The sequence below is a fragment of the Sorex fumeus genome, unplaced genomic scaffold (genome assembly GCF_029834395.1).
Source record: "Sorex fumeus unplaced genomic scaffold, SorFum_2.1 ptg000037l, whole genome shotgun sequence".
Taxonomy (NCBI): Eukaryota; Metazoa; Chordata; class Mammalia; order Eulipotyphla; family Soricidae; genus Sorex; species Sorex fumeus.
The window spans coordinates 52,835,233-52,855,454 of NW_026606094.1; the positions used below are offsets into that span (position 1 = coordinate 52,835,233).

Sequence of the window (20,222 nt, forward strand, 5' to 3'; positions counted from 1 at the left end):
GTTATTTATTACTATATAAGCTTAAAAAAAGTTGTTAGTCATTACTATTAAATTCTGATTGATTTTAAGACAAATGACAGATTGGCATTTTTTTAATAGAAAACTGGTACTGTATTCTGGCACTGATTTGTATATGGTGAGACATTCCTAGTGGCCATTTTATTTTAGATTTTTAAAAGTAATCATTGTCGTATATTGTATTTTTAGTATTATTATTATAAAAAATATTTCCCAACTTGATTTTAACTCAGTTACTACGTTATCATTATCCTGTGGACTTTAGTGGTGTTTATGCTATCCTATGTTGGGTGCTTACTCTTGACTCTCATAATTATAAACTGCTTATTAATTCATGAGCTGGTTAGTATTTCTCCCATGTTTTTGGAGTAAATTTTGAAGGGTAAATAAAACACATTCTCCTGACAATCTCCATAATGTTACTAAATTTGCATGGTGGTATGAAATTAGTTTTTTTTCCGTAGTTTGTACAGTTGTTATTCAAAGGAGGTGTTAGTGTATACTTAAGAAAATATGCACAAAAATTGTTTCTTTTGCATAGAAATGTAAGAGCTATGACCTAGAGATACATCATTGCTGTCATGCAGGAGAGAAAGGGAAAACACTCAAATTCAGGAAGAAAATGAAATATCTGTGAAATACAAGAAAATGGATGTGGTAGCACATAGCAGTGATTTTAAAACTCTGCCATGTATCAGAATAATGAGTTGTATTTGTTAAAAACCAGGATTATTGCCTTATTTCCCTTCTTACACTCCTTCAGCTTACTCTTCTATTCCTGTGTTCCTGTAGTTTCTGATTCTTGGGTCTAGGATGAGGCTTGAAACTTTTCATTTCTAACACATTTCCAAGTGATATTAATGCTGCAGGTCAAGGACAGTGCTTTGAAAACTCTTTGTATATAATCTACTTAAAAGAACCATTTTGTTTTGCTGAACATTGATTGGATGTCATTTTAATGCTCTTTAAAGGACCCTAAAATTTTCAAAACTCTGTAAAGCTAGATAAGTGTTTAGCAATTTTATGTATAACAAATGCAATATAATTTTTTTACTTTTATAAATTTAGTTAAGATTAATTTTATATGCTATGAGTGACTGTTATTTTAGATACAGAAATGAGTCAAGGGACATAACCTTTGACCATAATTCACTTATTCCTGTGTTAAAAAAGGATTTGAAATCAGTTCTGTTTGATGTATTAAACAGAATTTAGCTTTACCCTTTGTCATTCTTAAGCTTAGAAATGATGTTTGTATATCAATGGATTCATGTGCTTCTTGAATGTTTATCTGATTTAAATGTTATTAAAAGTAGATTGCTGACTAATAAACTTAATATAAGAGCATTACAACTGATTATCCTAATTTCCCTGTTTTTACATCCTATTAATTAGAATACCCTTTTCAACATTCAATGCTCCTTATTTGACTGTTTTGTTTTATTTGTTTAATAATATGAAGATGTTTTATGTACCTTCACCAAAACTGGTTTTAGAAAAATCAAAAAGACATTTTGTAGCATGGTAAACTATTAAAATTTAATATTATTTGAATGCTTATTTTTGACAGTTGAAAAATTAAGACAGACTTAGAGTGGCATTACATAAATATAAAATTGTTTTTCTTTCTGAGTCAGCACTTTTTAAATTTACATGACATTATGAATTGTGATTAAGATATTTCTGAAGTGAACATTCTTTGTAAATACTTTCTTTACAGAAGTATAGGTTTCTTTTCCCCAGTACTTACTGTGAGACTTGCTGGTAAGATTCATGGCAATCCAGGTGCATAAGAAAATGAAAATGGATGTTCATGCTGTGTTTTGTAAATAAAATAATGACTCCAGCCATTATCTCATTTATCTGATTTACACTGTAAAATCAAAGAACTTTACTATTGATTAGAGTAGAGTTAGTTAATTATAAAAAGGGAAACACAAAAGTTGTTTGAAATGAGCATAGAAGGTTGCACTGCTGAAAGATTTCCAAGAGTATAAGCAGATAGAAATCAGTTTATTAAAGAACAAAGTCAACGTGTTTTCAGTATGGAAATCTAGGGACATTCTCTGATGGCCAGAAGAGATACTTGACCTTATTCTGTATTTTATCAAATTCTTTGTATTTTTTGTTTTGATAATATTTTTGTTTTAATTAGTGTTTTGATCTGGCTTCTGCTGATGTAGGTGAGAGAATTAAACCCTTAATTTAATGATTATTAATTATGCATTTGGGTTTTGCTAATTATCCAAACATTTTTTCAATTAATATTAATTTTCTTAATACTTGTGGCAGTAATAAAAAATAACCCCCTACGTACAAAAGTCTTATTCAACTAAAATGGCACTGAGAATTTAGACGTGAAGAGGTCTCCAACTTTTATCTCCAGCAAAAATAGCAACTGGCAGTAATTCTACTGGCAGAAAGGTCCCAATTCCCTGTCTTTTGTGGTGCTGATAACATATAAGGAAGCCATTAGCACCAACAATCCTGATCTTCAGGTTCAGGATTTGTCCCTAATTCTGCACTACCCTGACCACCACCATGACCCTCCTGAATACACCGTAAAAGAATGGACGACAGGTGGAAGCCCAAATTGAGGGAAAGGGAGTTGAGCTTTATAGAAAAAGACCATCTACAGAATCTGATGTTCTTCTATCTTTACAGAGGGGAATTAAAAACTAGCTCCTCCGTCCACTGAGGCAGCCTGTCCTGCACAGCTGCCTGTTCCTGTTTCCATAGACCATATCTCCTTCCTTTCAGCAATTTCAGCCAATAAAAAAAGGCTTGGTGTGTTTGTAAATTCTGTATTGTACCTGGGGCCACACTTTTATCTGAAGAATATTTTTGCTGTTTTTGTTTTTCTGGTTTTTGGACCATACCCTGCAATGTTAAGAGCTTTACTCCTGGCTGTACACCCTGGGATCACTCCTGCTGGGAGTTCACAGCTCCAGTGCTAGGGGCATGGAAACAGAGTCAGCCACATAAAGCCACCATACTGTTGCTCTAGCACTTTTTTTTTCTTTCTTCCACGACTGATTTTTCATTTCTTATGATAAAAGTCTATAGTATCATTAATGAAAATAAAATTCAAAATCTCTACATTTTCTTAATCCATGAAATTGGATATTAAAGACATTTTCTGTTTTTTTTTGTTTAGAAAATGTTAATATAGGTTGTTCTGTACTGAAGTCGTAAAATACAAGGAATAAAGATTTCTTTATTGATATTAAATGCTACTGTTGTATTTCTAAAATGTAGAATATTGTGTAAGGCTGTAATATTGTAAAATTGATTTAATTTATGGCTGCAAGTCTGTATTTCTCCACATGTGAAAGCAATTAAAGTATTGGCTACTGCAGTGAAAAAAATCTGTCACTGTTGCTTCATATATTTGTGCACATGTTTACGCTACTAATGAGATTTTATTTAAGTAAATTAAAATAAAGCAAGATCAGTTTTTTGATCATGTGTGAAATTTTTATGTAGACACAATAATGAATATATTTGCTTTAATCCACATAGGATATTAAATTAATAAAAAATGCCTATAGTTATAGGTCAACTAATAATATATATTCCTTTTTAAATTTTATATTAGGAATTTCTCTTATTCTTGGAAGTTTAACATTTCATCTGAGTTTTACTTATTTGCATAGGATGTGTGTTTGCTTGGGTTAGTTTTAAAAAGTAATTATTTAGGGCACTCTTGTTAAAATTGCAATTGGAAATTAAGGGAGTCAGACCCTTTACAACACCATCTTATACCCAGATCTCTTGGGTACAGGATGAAATGAATCTGTTATTCTTATTTGCTTGATTAATTTTAGTGAAGTAAACACATGAATATTGTATGGGTCAGAGTACATATGAGCATAAATCATTGTCTTCCTCTTCTGTGTGTAGGGTGCTATACGTAATCATGCTAAATAAGTAAATACATACAGAAGTGTGTTTGTTGGCGACTGGTTTTGCTCAGTCTGTGTGTGAAAGATACCACATACAAACCCAGCTTATTATTTGTATCTGTATTCATTAAGAATCTGAAGTCTAGGAAATTGTATTTAGTAAGAATATAATTAACATAATCAGATTTCCTCTTATAAATGAAATTCATTTTATCTCATGTAAAATGATAATTTTCAATAGCCTATAATAATACATGCAATATTAGGTGTTTAAAGAATATGTTTTTAAGAATCAGTTTGTACTTTATTTTTAAAAATTCATAATGTTGATAAGTTAGTTTTATATATTAGAGTTTTAAGGTAATATCTTTCTATTTAATAATGCTCTATTAGTCTAAAGTCTGTTTTTATTATATAGACATTAGTGTTATTGAGTAAAGCATATTATGTTAATAATCATGCTTTTATGAATCAATTTGTTTTGCGAAAGATTTTTAAGACATTTTATTTACTATTTTGATAAATATGTACTATATTATGTGCTGCACTTGTGTTTCAAAGTTTATATGAAGTGAAGATAATCCATAAATCTTTTTTTTTTAATGTTCGACTCTTTCATCTTTTAGATGACAAAATGATAACAGACCTTATGACTACTCTAACTTTGGGGTGTTTGAAATAACCTAAATTTGTAATGTAGGCAAACCTTATTGGCAAGAAAGTTTGCTCATGTATACAACGTGTGTGTCTGTGTGTGTGTGTAATAAATAATTCACTGTCTTAGCCATCTATATTTGATTTCTAGGATTATTAATGGTATCTCTGACTAGGGAATATTTATTACAAATTCTACTCAAGTTCACTTTTATCTTTTAGGATGTTTTTTGTTACCCTCACATAAAGTTACATATATCATCAGTTATAATGTGAAAACAACCAATTTTTTCCACATAGGGTTAATATTAGACTTCTCTAGAAAGAGTATGTACTTGCTTGTTTATTAACAATTTCAAGATTGTGTTATTTCTTTTTGTGTTTCCTCTCCTGGATTTTGGATGTTCCATAGGGTATATGTACTCTATTTTTGTTACTTTGTTTTAGAATTGCAGTTTTTATTTATTGATGAGTAGACTTTAACTCTAGAGAATTCCCATATTACCCCTTAATTCTGACAAGTAAATTCTGTCTTCCCTTTGAAACCCATAACAAATACATTGACCTTCCATATCCAGTTATTCTAAAAAGTATTATTGATGAATCAGTAAGGATTTCATCCTCTACAAGTAGCATATATTTTGACATTTCCTTTTAACAAATCTAGCATATAAGCCATTTTTCTCTTTTGCATGTATTCTTGCAATGAAAAATAGCTTGATTTTACAGTCAATTGAAATCTGCTACAAATTAAATTCTACCATATTAGTAGATAAAAATTGTTCTCAATTAGCTGGGAATTCATAGTTTTCTAGCTGTTTCTTAAATTTGTATGAATACAAATTTCATATACCTATGTATATGAATGTGCATTACCTTGTATAAAGCTGAGAGAATTACTTATGTGGATGAAGAATTGATTACATATGTGAAAGTGACAGTGTGATTCGCCTTTACATTAATTATGGTAGTGTTTGATTTAGTTACATATGTGAAATAATTTTTAAGTTGAGTGCACTGCGCTGTCCTCCCGTTGTTCATCCATTTGCTCGAGTGGGCCTAGTAACATTGTGAGAGTTGTTGTTACTGTGTTTGGCATATTGGATATGTCATGGGTAGCTTGCCAGGCTTTTGCTGTGTGGGCGAGATCCTTTCAGTAGCTTGCTGGACTCTCCAAAAGGGCAGAGGAATTGAACTCTGGTCGGCCGTAGGGTGCAAGGCAAACCCTACCCCCTGTGCTATCGCTCCAGCCCTTTTAAGTTGACAGTAATTATAAAGTGTGTAGTAATAGTACTGTTCTAACTTTTTATCTAACAAGAGGCCAAAACATTGAAAATCTAAATTATATATAACATTGCCTGAGTAATTTTGTAAGACATAAAAATTTTTAATCAGCCAAATAAATTATAGTTAAACCAGAATTAAATCTATGTACTATGTAGAAATTCACACTTTTATATCTTTTACTATAAATTTTCTCATTCTTACTAAGTTTGGTGATCTGGCTGCTGAATCCATGGCAAATATCTGGGGGAAATGCTTCTAGGACAAATAAATATCCTGACAATGTAAGCTACTAGTGCTTGCTACTTTTCAAGCAAAGAAACTTGAAAACCTACAAAGGTTGAATAAAAGAAATCAAACATAACAATAGACTAATGGTAGTACTGTAGCATTGTCCTCCTGCACCAGTAACATCTCCATTGTGAGATTTGTTACTGTTTTTGGCATATTGAATACACCACAGGGAGCTTGCCAGACTCTGCTGTGCACTCAGTAGCTGAATCGAACCCGGGTCGACCCCGTGCAAGCCAAACGCCCTACCCGCTGTGCTATCACTCCAGATTAATGGTACTCACATAAAATACAAAGGCACGTGTGCAATAGATATGTAGTACTCATGCTATTAACTGATGACCCTGACATAAAATAGCTATAGTAAATTCTGTTTATATTTTCTTTATCAAGCAAAGAATGTGATTTTTTTTTAAATTTCCTGAGAAATGGCTGAAATATTAGTTTTCCTGCTTTAAATACTATACTTTTGTTTTCCTAATTATCTCAACCGTCATAAACTTGGAAATGCTTATATTCTGGTATGTCTGATATAATTGAATTATTAAGTACTGGAAAAGTTAAATAACTTACAATGAAAAAAAAATTGAGTGGGATTTAGCTCTAGAGTTTGTATGCTTGAGGCCCTTAGTTAGATCCCCAACACCAGAAAAAAAAACTTTTTGATTTAATTTTCCCTTAGTCCCTTTATTTAATATTTGAAGCTAACCATATATATATTCTGTTTTATTTTTAAGTGTCAGAATAATTCATATTTTGAACATTTTAGCTACTTTTTAATGTATTTGGGTAGTTTTTATAATATTAGCAGTGAATAAAATAGTACTGCTTTTTGTTTTTCCTATAGCTATAGTTAATCATAGTAAACTTTTTGTTTTGTTTTTGAGAGCTATATCCTGAATCTAAAAGAAGGGTTGGCAAAATTGCTTAAGGTTGTTTTACACGTAAAGGTTATAGAGAAAATGCATAAACTTATGAAATATAATTTTTTTAGTTTCTTTGGACCTGAATACATTAGCTAAATTATTATCTTTTCTAAAGTTCTTTATTCACAGATATCTTTGAAACATTTTGTATTATAGCATGATTTAAATTTTTTTCTGTATTGTAAATATACATTTATCGTATTCATGATCGTTTCTAAAAAATCATTTGTTGCACTTCATATTTTTATAACAATATCATTCTCCCAATAACTTTTATCCAGTAAAGTTATTGAAGAGTACTTTTGCACTTTATTCAAGTTTCTGTGTCCTTTAAGTTTCCCTCCTTGTTTCCTAGTAGTGGATTTCTCAACCTAACAAAGCTTGAACTCAGTAATAGAAACTATATAAAATTTTCTGACATTGGTTCAGCAAAAAGTGTTTAATTTAAAAACAGCTAAAAATGAATATAATCTATTCTATAAGTTTTATGCATTTCTGTTATTTGTTGTTAAAATGGGATCTTGTAAGTCCAACTGATGAGAACTTTCTTATAACACTGAAATAATACAGATCTTTCTTCATTGTCAGCAGGATGAGATTGTCTGAAACGAAGAATAGGTATGATAGTTTTCTTAGATTTTGTACATTATAGGTGGCAAAAACTATCAGAACATTTGTTAATAAATTTTAGATGTTCTCAGAGGTCTTAAAATAAGCAAATCCTATCAGAAAATAATATCTAAATTTTGAGGAAAATTATCTTTGAGAAAATAATATTAAATTTTTGGTATGGAATTTATATGCTCTAGTTGAATTAGCATGCTGTAAATAATAGAAAGTATTTACAATCTAGTTTAACTTGGAGAAAGAGCATCATGAAATATAATTTATATAGATTCAATTACAGTTTAGTGTAACCTAACAGAATTCCTTAGATTAAAAACAAACTAAAACTATTATGTATTGCATTGAATTCATAGTCTTAAGTTATAGGCATCTCATTAAATGATTTTATTTTACCTGAAGGTCAAATGATTTTTGAAGTTCATATTGAAATTTGTTTGTTCATTTTGACCACATGTGACTGCATACATGCATTCTTTGTCATCAACATATTCTGAGGAATATTTTAATAGTAACTGTTAATTTTATTGTTTTTCCTATAGCATTTATTTCAAGTTTAGCTTGTCTTTTTCAGAAACATGAATTTAATAGTCTTGTGAGTCAAATGTAGACTTTTAGTATTAAAATTAAAATGTACAAATAATTTACTCTGTGAAAAGTTCTCTTTAATCTTATTTATATACAAACTATTAATCTGTTTACTCTGCAGGTGTGATGAATGCAGACTGTGCTACCATTTTGGCTGTTTGGATCCTCCTTTGAAAAAGTCTCCAAAACAAACGGGCTACGGATGGATATGTCAGGAGTGTGATTCTTCATCTTCTAAAGTAAGTTGAGGGAGTGGGGGAAGGTGTTATAAGAAGAAGTATTGTTTATTTTTCCTTTTGATAGATTTTCCATACAATAGGTCAGCTTCCTGGCTTTAAAGAAAATTGGAATATGAAGGAGCAACATTTAAAATACACATAATGCACATTAAAATTATATTTCTATGGTGATTTTATCATCCTTAAAGTAAGAAGTAAAAAATTCTGTTACAATTATATAATTTTTCTCTATCAAACATCTTAGTTGTTTTGCATAATCTATGCTATTGTAGTATATTAAATACTCTTGTAATCAAAATTTAGGTGTGCTAAAGATGGCTGGAAATTCTGCCCTGAGTCTTAAGAAATTTATTTTGACAAATTAAATATATATACTCATATCTATGTATACTTAAATAGATATATATTTCAGTATTAATCATTAAACAATAGTGATTAATAAAATCCAGTTTTATTTGATTTATTACTCATCTTAAAATATGTTGTGTATGTTTTATATCTATCCTTTAATAAAAGTAGTTTATAACATGGTAAAGTTGATTTTTAATAAGGTTATCTATTTATCTATTTCCATATAGGAAATAAAGAAATTATGTCATAATCTTACATTTTTGTAATCTAAAGTTTAAGATTAATGTGTTTCTTTTAAAATGGGTAAATGAATAGGTAGATTTCTAATGCTTTGACTCATTTGACAGAAATATATACATTTGTACAAAGGTCTGCTGTGGGTTAATCAAATTTTTCTTCCATAAATGAGCAAGAAGAGTTAAAAGTCTATTGTAATATAAATATCATGCCATCTTTCTTTACTGCCACTAAGAATGGATTTGCCCTAGAATGAATAAAACTTGTTACTAAGTTTCCTGTCTGATCATGGAACCAAAAATTCTTTATTAACTAAAATTATTTCCTTGTAGCTTAACACATAAATCTTCTATAAACATTTATGGATTGAAAACTCAAGGAAGCATTTGTGATAGAAAAGACTAGTTTTTGAAACATACAGATTTATTAATTTTTAATATTAACAGTTATAGAAGTTGCTAAAGTGTGTTGCATTTTAATTAATAATAAAGCATTTGTGACCATGAGTGGAAACTATCATACAGCAATAATTAATTTTCTAGTCATTTTATTAAAACACAGATTTAAGAAAGGCATATTTAATAGCAAAATATATTATCAACATTCCAAAAATAGTGTTTAACTGAAAAAAATAGTGGTCAATTTTAAGTAGTTGCCTTATAAAACTCTGTGGTATCAAATACTTTTCCTGAGTATTTTTATTTTGTTGTTTGGGGTTTCATCCAACAACTAGCAAGGAAATTAAAAAAGTGTTTTTTAAAGGGAATTATTCTGCTTGGGATGAGGCTCAAGTGATAGACTGTATCACTTGAGCAAGTGATGTGTGGCCAGGCCATTGCCTAGGACTTTTGCTTGGCATCCCCTACCTCCTTTTGCTTGGCATTCTCCTCCCTCTAGCTCAGCATGGCGGTGTATGGCCCTTGACCCTCAAGTACTGCTAGTAGTTTCCTTGTGATGAAAGAAGAAGAAGCCATTACTTTGCCTTTTGTATGTACTCTTTCAAAAAAGTTCTGTCCTATTGTAAAATGTAGCATTATATCAAAGACAGAGTGACTTTGTTAAGTTACATATAGTTGTGTTGGCATTAATATAGAAAATGCAGTGGGGCTGTTTCAAATTTGATGGAAGTATATATTTTGTTTTTATAGAAAGTGTTAGTAGCCATTGAGATGGAGAAAGTGATTTATTTCTGTGTTCACTTTTCCTCTTCTCCCAGAGGATATGTGTTTCTTGGGTTCTTGATGGAATTTCATTGACATGGCAGATGATTAGCATACTAACATTGTGTTTGATGTATTCAGTTGGACTTGTGATTGAATCAAGACAAAAAAACAACATATTTAGATCCCTACCCAAAATATGGTATGTAATTGTTAGAATAGTAAAGCAGTTTACCGTAAGGATTATAGCAATGAAATTATTTATATTTTAATCATAACGACGTTAATATAGATCTGGGGACATAGTATGTAAGTTAAGGTGCTAGCCTGTTCCCTGCTGATCCTGGTTTGATCCCCAGCACCAAGGTATGCGGTCTCCTGAACGCTGATGTGCGCGATCCCCGATCATTGCCCAAAACCCGAAACAGCAGTAAAAAACAATGTTATTGTTGACTATATTTTATAAATGAAAAATGCAGTTATTAAGCTGAAGTTAAGGAAATTCATCTGCTTGGATTCTGTGTTGCATCATTTATGTTTTAATTACTTATGTATTCTTCCTTTTCTAGCAAGCAGGTACTATATTTCTGTTTACATTTTCTCCTGAGAGATGTTTGCTTGTTTCTAATAAGTCCAAAAAGAAAACATACAGAGATAAAGTCATATGCTAGAGGTCAATGAATTGTAGATGCTTTTAAATTAATAAAGCAGTATGTTACAAATATGAGTGAAGAAAATTGTTACCTTCCTAGAACTTAAAAGAAGCACAAAATCCAAGTTTAAACACAGGTTTAAATATACGTTGGCCTGAAAGATAATGCAGCAGGTAAGGTCTTGCCTCGCACCTGGCTATGATCCATGGTGCCCACATGGTCCCTTGAAGACCTCAAGCGTGATCTCTGAGCACAGAGCCCGGGAGTTAGCCCTGAGCACAGCTGGGTGTAGCAATAAAACCTCAAATATTTATTTATATTGTCCCTTCCTTTCTTTGGTAAAATTTTGTTTGGTAGGTAATTCTTGGTACATTTGCCCTGTTCTTATATTTTACTAATAGGAAAAGCAAAGATAAAGTAGTTATTTTCATTAGAATGGATGCAAATTCATTGCTATAGTGCTACAAGTATGAACTTTCAGAATGTATCTGTGTCACACTTCTGTTTTATGTCTGTGCTTTTCTATAACACTACATGTTCAAAATAATCAACAAAATTGAGGAATTAACATTTACACTTTATTAACATTTAATCCTCAAGAGATCATTCAGATATTATTTGCTCCACATCATTTGTTACATGGGGTTCTTTTTTACCAAAAGGATCCAATGTAGAATCAAATTTCACGTAATTTTAGTGTTTGTTTAGTCTTTAATATGGGTAGTCCAATTTGCTTTTCATTTTTTTGTTTTTGGCTTTTATTACCTTGGCTACTTTCGAAGATTACAGGGCAGTTGTTTTATGGAATATCTTTCATCTTAATTTCTGTGATCTTATAATAAGATCCATTTAATGCATTTTTTATAAATATGCTTCAGATGTCATGCAGTGTGTAATCTGCAAGAGCACATAATCAACTTGAATCACAAATGATGTTAACCTTAGTCACTTAACTAAGGAGTTATCTGAAGATCTGTTCCATTCTCTTCCCATTCTCAGTAAATAACATGTAGTGAATAAATTAGAAACTACAATAAATATTCTATTCCTCATCAGTCTTTCACTTTCTATTTTAATTTTGGTTATTATCTTTATTTTAATCATTTAAAATGTTTCAAATTTAGCTAATGGAAGCCACTTTAGGAACATAGCTTTCTGCCGTTTCAAGGTGACATCTGTTGTGTTGGAGCACTTTTCAATCTTTGAGGACTTCCTTACTAAATTCAGTCCAGTCTCAGCTTGAACTTCTCTTCATCCCACTCCCAGCACCCAAAGTTTTTCCATGAAGCACTGGCTCCTGTTAATGGAGGCTGGTATTTAGAACTTAAGATCTGAATGCTAGAGCTGGAGAGATGGTACAAAGTTTAAGGTGCTTGCCTAGCATGTAGCTGCAGCCAACACCTTGGTTCGAATTCTGAGGCTGCATATAGTCGACTCCTTGTCACAAAGCTAAGAGTGGCCCCTCGATACCATTGGGTATTCTCCTGAAACCCCCTCCAAAAAAAAATTCTGGGTACAATGTATGTTTACTCTCACTAGGATGTTGCTTCTCCATCTTTGTAAATAGCCAGAGAAGATATATGTATATAATTCTTATGTAGCTTCATTTACGTATAGTATCTATGGTTTTATAGATTATTTCATTTCTTAACAGAAAACTAGATCCTTTTGCCCTTACTATTTTTCTTTTGATTGATTTCCTGATAGCACTGTAGCACTATCCTCCCATTGTTCATCAATTTGCTCGAGCAGGCCCAGTAACATCTCCATTGTGAGACTTGTTGTTACTATGTTTGGCATATAGAATATGTCACGGGTAGCTTGCCAGGCTTTGTTCTGTGGGCGAGATGCTCTTGGTAGCTTGCTGGGCTCTCCGAGAGGGGTGGAAGAATCGAACCTGGATTGGCTGGGTTGGCCACATGCAAGGCAAACACCCTACCTGCTGTGCTGTCGCTCCATCCCAGATAAATTGGTATATTTTGGATGATTATATACAAGACATTAGATCAACTTGCTATTACATTTTTTGGGGGGGTGTTTGGGACATGGTTTGCTCTTCAGTCCTTTCCTGAGACACACTTATATATGCGCGTGTGTGTGGTGTGTGTGTGTGTGTGTGTGTGTGTGTGTATGTGTGTGTGTATCTGTAATGCTGCTTAAATACCCAAAATGAAAATAGTTTATTGTGGCTTAGTTAAATGAACAGTTATAAATATTTCTCTTGAAAGTGTTTTATCCAAATCACACATAGTCAAAAGTGTCACTGAGGATTTAAATATGTAGCACGCATTTTATAGTGACTTGTTGCTTTCATCCTTGCTTAAACTATTTTTATCAAAAGGCATAGAGTACGTGACAGCTTATTATCTGACTGTTACCAGACGAGCTGTCTTAGCTTGGAGACCTCCATTTGGTTCAGTCTTATTTGATCTTTCTAGTATACTCCTTTTCTGGAACAGTAGTAAATTGAATTCATATGTATTAAATCTCATCTAAATCCCTATAGATTTTTGTAAAATAAAAATGCAGAATATAGCAGCTAAGGCAAGTGGTACTTCTTGATATTCATTTGTATTAGAAACATCCGAGTAAGGGAAATAGGATTTAATTTTTTTTTCAAAATTTTCTTCATGAAGCAACTATAATTTTATAACTTATATACTTGTAACAGAAAAACATTTGTAAATAATTTCAAGTTAAACATTGAGAATTTTGCCTCTGATGGCACTGAATAGAATAATCTCTCCAGGGAGTATCTTGCCACAATACATTAAACAAGCGCATTTAATTGAATCTGATATTATTGGAAATTGAATGTCTGAATTTTATGTTTTATTAAGATTTATGAAAATATAAAGTTTAAATGAGTTATTCTTTAAAGTTCTTTTAAATTTGAAGCATATAAGTGACTCATAAAAAAACTTTTAACTGTTCATTTGACCTCTGGGATTTTATCTGACTTCACGTTGAATTTTAAGTTTCTGAATTTAGCATGGTTGACAGAGAGGTCATTTTTAGTTAAAACTTAACATAATTTTAGTTCAGTATACTAGCATTTTTAATAAAAGTGCTAAAACTCATAATAATGTGTGATTTGTCCATCAATATAGATATATAAAAATCAGAATACAGGACAAAAGTTATTTGTCAATACTGTGATTAACATTAGAATCCCCTAGAATTAATATATGGTGGTTTGTAAGCTTAAACATATGATATTTAAAACTGTAGTGTAGTTATCCTATAGTTTTTAGTGTAGTGACTACAATAATCATAGATAAAGCCCCCAGACTTCTTATATACCAAGTTCAGACTGTTCCTGGATACTCTAGCATTGTTTTACATTCAAAATTGTTTGTATGAACGTTAAGTCTTCAGTTTCTTAATTGAGTGCTATAATTTGAAATGAGTTAATGCCTATTGAATTCAATACTCATTAATGATTTCTAGTTATAGTTGTTAGTGTACTTTTTAAAAAGTAAAAAACAAAGCTACTTAAACTGAACATTTCAGTACAGTGCTGATTTTATTGACAGAATAACAACAAGAATAAATTGTTGGGGCCAGAGAGATAGCACAGTGGGTAGAATGCTTGCCTTGCATGCGGATTCCCAGCATCCCATATGGTCCCCTGAGCACTGCCAGAAGTAATTCCTGAGGGCAGAGTCAGGAGGAATCTGTGAGTATTGCAGGGTATGTGACCTCCCCCCCCCCCAAAAAAAAAAGAATATATTTTCATCATCTGCTTAAAGAGATTACTTGGCTTTTCCAGTCAAGTTTCCGAAACCTATTTCTAGATAACACTTTTTATCAAGTAACAATTTTTAGCAAAACAAAATTCCTTTGATTATTCTTTACAATTGAATTGGAATCTTTACTGATCAAATTGTATTTCTTTCATGTAAGGTCTTTTTAACATATTATTTCTTTCCTCCAAGTAAGTAAGTTTGTCAGTACTTCTGACGGACATATTTGTGTATATAAGTATCATATTCACAGGGAAAGGAACAAGATTAGATCCTCCAAAATTGAACAAATGTTTTCCACTTATTAATAAATTAAAAACTTAAATCACTTTTTAAGTGATGATTACAAACTGAAGATCAGGCCATTATTTTGATGGCAAGTGGGACTGATGAGTATATATAGCATGCTGTGGAATACTGTATGTGATGAAAAACTAAATCATAGTTAAGTAATTAATCAAACTACAGTAGGGTGCCATGTTGTTTATCTTTTTAAAACTCAACAAGTTTGTGTTCTGCCTTTTAGTTTTGAGATGATTTTTCTTTGATTGCCTTTTTAATAATTTGGAGAAAAGTGTCACCAACTAATATTTTGGTAATTAAGGTGAGAGGTCTTTCCATCAAAACTCTTAAAACAGTCGTTATTTTGGGTAGGGAAGTATCTTAAAGGGTTTGGGCATACATATGAGCCCCAAGTTCTATCTCCTGCACCTCATGATCTCTCAGCACCACAAGAAGGAGCTTCTAAATCAATGCTACAAAGAAAATAACAGAAGTGCAACGAAGAAACTAGAATGTTTTTGCCTAATTAATTTAGCATTTGCAGCATTAAAGTTGAGTTGTGTAATAGACCGGTATAATTTCAGAAGGAATGTCAAGTATATTAACTATGTTAATTTGTTATTCCAATATTTATGTAAAATTTAAATAAGAGAAATGTTAAGAGTTGTCTCTTAACATTTAAGATAAACTGGATTGTTCTCACTGCTATGAAAAAAACTCCTGAATATGAAATACTTAAATTCTATCTTCAAAAAAAAAAGGAAATTTATGTATTCTGTGTATTGATATAACTTTGTTCTTTCTGATTTCTTAAACATTTAGTTGACTATTTCATGGTTTTTAGAATTATTTGTTTAAAAACCTAAATATTGTATTTAAGGAAGTACTCTATTTACAACTTAGATTTCTTTAAATCCAAGTACAAAAGAAAAAGTACAAATAATAAGAGTATGAACTTAAAAGTGAAATTGAGTTCTGAAATGTATTTTAAATCATGTAAGTAAATTTCTATTCACATATATTTAAGTGTCTTAATGTTTTTAAGATTGATGAATAATTGTAGATTAAGTAGTTGGGACCTAGTGAAAGTGTCTTATGACATGCTATATTTTTAGAATAAAAGTATTTTAAGTTACCTGCAATTATAATACTAATTTCTGTTCATGCTATAGTAAGTAATATCATAGGTTGCATCATATCAACCTGCTCTTAAAAATTGCAGTCATATTACATATCATGTTACTTTTTTCATATAATAATAGCAATATAACAATTTCCTATGTTGTTAAATACTTTCTAATCTGATTTTTAAGTAATGTGTAATATTCCTTTTTATAGATACATGCTTTGTAATTTCAAGTGTAAAACAAATGAACATTTTAGTAATAAGTATCATATTATCAATAATAGCAATTAACATTTATTAAGTGCCAATATGTGCCTAGTTTTATCTAAGCACTTAAAGTCTATTAGCCCATTTAATTCTCACTACAGTCTTTAAATTGATTTCCAGTTTTTGTAATCTTTGTTCAGGTCTAAAAAGAGTTTTGAAAAAAGTTAAAGGTTATATAGCTAAGTATAACAATGACTCAGACCTAGATTTATTTTAGAGCCCAGATTTTAGAAACTCACCATCATTTCTGAAATATTTTTTCTATTTATTATTGCAGGAGCTTCTCAAATCAGGTTTTTATTTTGTCCTGAATTGTTTAAAATTTTTTGTAATGTAAAATTTAGATAATTTTTTTATTATGAAGAAACCTCCTTGGTAATAAATACAAAACAGGAATGATCTGTCAGACAAACAAGAGAATAAAACCTGGAGATAATTGTTAAATAAACTGAGCATAGACAGACCTACCATAAGGACAGAGATAACTCCTCAAGGCCCCTCTTCATGGTACCACATGGTCCCCCAGGTACTGATGGGAAAAACCCCAGCACAGACTTAGTTGTATCCCCCATGCACCATCTGGTGTGCTTCAGCCACTCCCCAATCGCACACACATACACAGATTCAGTGAAATAAGTGCCTATTAATGGCACTTGTCAGGGTGGATATTTTATATAGATTCAGCAGAATTTAATCTGTTGTACTTGGAGAGAAATGAGGGAACTATATCTAAAATTTAAAAATTTGTTATTAAGTGCTAAGCACAATTTTATCTAAATCATATATTACTTTTTAAGGTTGATGACAATGAAGTTTGAAACCAATCTGCATTGTAGAAGAGTCTAAAACCATTACATTGAGTCTCCTTGCAAAGATAGTTGGGGAATATTCTGCTATATAGTGTGCCAACCCCTGTGTGTGCCCTTGTGTATCTGTGTGAGGTGGAAAATACCCTGTTCAAAAATAATGCCTTATTTGTATGGATAAAATGGTGATTGTAATGTAATTTAGACTTTTTTGGGGTGATTTTGTTAATTATTTGTTAACTACATAACATGAGACCATTACATATAAAAAGTTGCAAAATTGTTGTATATTTATTTGACAAAGATACTGGTAAAAAACTAATTTTTTATTGTACTAGATTTCTGCTTGTGACTTAATTCAGCCAGTTTCCTTTAAAATTCAGAGTTCTACAAATTGTTTTAGCATATATGTGTGTGTGAGTGTATGTGTGTGTGTGTATGTGTATGTATGCTAAAACAACTTGTTTTATTATTGTATGTATTTTTGTATGTATATATATATATTTTACTTCCAGATTTTACTTATATGCTAAATCCAAATCTGATCACCTAAGATACGATCTATTTTAATGTTTCCTTTGAAGGTTCTTAAAGATTTATATTGTAGTGTTATATCTTCATTGAACTTAAGTTGAATCTTTTGTTAAATGTAACTTCAGTGATGACCACAAATAATTATCTGCTCCACTGGTTTGAAAACTCTTTAAAGTATGTTTATAGAGGCTGAAAAATTTAAGAATCACTTTGAAAAGTTCAGAGTGTACCACAGCATTTTTATCAGTTCTCTTTTGTGTTTTTGAGGGACTGCTGTTTTCTCAACTTTTAAAGATAATTGATATTCTATAAATTCTGTTCTTAAATTAAAATTTCTAAATTTAGATTACTACATATTTGTGAGTTAGCTACCTAAGCATAGATATAAAGGTAACTTAAATCATGCCATGAATGTGCTCAATTAATTTTTGTCTAATTTTAATGCTGCAGAATTAACACTCTATGCAAACAACAAAAATTAGTACCTTAATAACTAACTATAAAATGTATTTATTTATTTGGTTTTGGGGTCACCTGGCAATGCTTTGAGCTTACTTCTAGCTCTGCACTCAAGAATTGCCCCTGGGGGTGTTTGGGGAACCATATGGAACGCCAGGAATTGAACCCAGATCAGCTGCATGCATGGCTAATACCCGACCCACTATCACTCCGTGCCCCTTACTATAAAATTTATTCCAATTAACTAGTTTTTATTAATTAATTTTTTCCAATTCAGGTTGATTTAGGAGTATTAATGAAATAGATATTTTCGATGACATTGTATTATAAGATGACAGAGTGCTATAAAATGTGTCTGCCTTAACTCTGTGACTCAGTGACAGTGTAGAGACTCTACGCCCCACCCCCACCTTTCCACCAGAAAGATTTTATTAAGTAATTTTATTCATGATATAGCTATTCCAAAATCCTCAGCTTTTCTCTTTTTTCTATTCTTTCTCCCATTTTCTTTTTTTTTTCCTGAGTTAATGAAAGTGCGTTTTGAAGCAAACTATTTCCAAAGTAGATTTTTCTTCTTTATCAATACAGAGTTTCTCCAAATCAGGAATTGCCCTACCAAAACTAAGTTTGGGCTTAGTTTTTTTAATTTATTTTTTTTATTTTGATTGTAGTTTGGGGGCCCCAACTGGCAGTGCTCAAGAATCATATGTGTGGGGCCGGAGCGATAGTACAATGGGTAGAGTGTTTGCCTTGCACAACACGGCCGACCTGGGTTCAATCCCCAGCATCCCATATGGTCCCCCGAGCACTGCCAAGAGTAATTCCTGAGGGTAGAGCCAGGAGTAACCCCTGAGCATCGCTGGGTGTGACTCAAAAAGCAAAAACCAAAAAAAAAAAAAAAACCTGAACCATATGTGGTGCTAGGTATTGAGCCTGTCTTGACTTACCTGCTGTACTGTCTCCCTAGCCCCAAATAGAGTTGTTTCTAATTCATCATAGCAATATATATATAAAAAAAGCCTGCAGTTTGAAATTAATAGCTTTAAACAAAAAAGTTTATTTTACTCTTTTCCACTTCTTTCTTCCCAAGTGATTTTAAAGGTAAAAATATATAATGATACCATAGAAATAGTTTTATTAGTTGTCCATATTAAATGATTTAAAGGCTGACCAGGTTCCTGTATTTCAAAGATCTATCTTTCATCTTACTGATTTATTTATTAGTACGGGCTGGAGTGATAGCACAGTGGTAGGGCGTTTGCCTTGCACACAGCCAGCCCGGCTGAGCCAGGTTCGATTCCTCTGCCCCTTCTCGGAGAGTCCGGCAAGCTACTGAGAGTATCTCTCACGCACAGCAAAGCCTGGCAAGCTACCCGTGACGTATTCAATATGCCAAACACAGTAACAACAAGTCTCAAAATGGAGACGTTACTGGGCCCGCTCAAGCAAATTGATGAACAATGGGAGGACAGTGACAGTGACAGTAGTACACATTTATTAGTACATTTTATTCATGAATTCAAGGCAAATAAAAGGCACATTTATTAGTACATTTTATTCATGAATTCAAGGCAAATAAAAGGCAACTTAACTCTTTCATTCACCCCAACATCAAACAAGTTTTGTTAGAACTTCTCTTCTGAATAAATCTAGTACACAAGATTTTTCCCTTAGGAATTATTAGCCTTTTATAGAGGTCTGGTATTAGGCCACAACAAAGGGTGCTCAGCGGCTATTCCTAGCTCTTTGCTCAGTAGTGACCCCTAGCAGTGCCTGGTGGATCATATGGAGCCCCAAGGTTTCAGTCTGGTGTGTATGGTATACAAGACAAAAATGCCTTGATCCTTGTATTATTTCTCTGGCCCTCCTTCTTAATATATAAAAATGTGCTATTTTTGTGTAGACAGTAGTCGTTCAAACAGTTCAAAGGATCTCTTAGTAAGTTAGACAACTTCAATCTGAGAAATTTCCACATTGGAATATTAAGAATCCACAGCCTTCTATGGATTCCTAATCACTCATTGCTAGGGCTTTCCCATTTGTACTTCTCTTGATTTGGCATTTCATAGGTT

General features: G+C 31.8%; 1 protein-coding gene across 2 annotated transcripts in view; it reads left to right on the forward strand.

Moving 5' to 3' along the window:
* Positions 1-20,222, forward strand: part of PHF14 (PHD finger protein 14) — a 167,474-nt gene that overhangs the window by 112,486 nt on the left and 34,766 nt on the right. Inside the window, exons 17-18 of one of the 2 annotated variants that reach the window (XM_056118060.1) lie at positions 7,667-7,696; positions 8,412-8,529. In XM_056118060.1, the coding sequence (XP_055974035.1) occupies positions 7,667-7,696; positions 8,412-8,529 (148 nt within the window). The remainder of the gene's footprint in view (positions 1-7,666; positions 7,697-8,411; positions 8,530-20,222) is intronic. The other variant, XM_056118061.1, reaches the window with a different exon arrangement.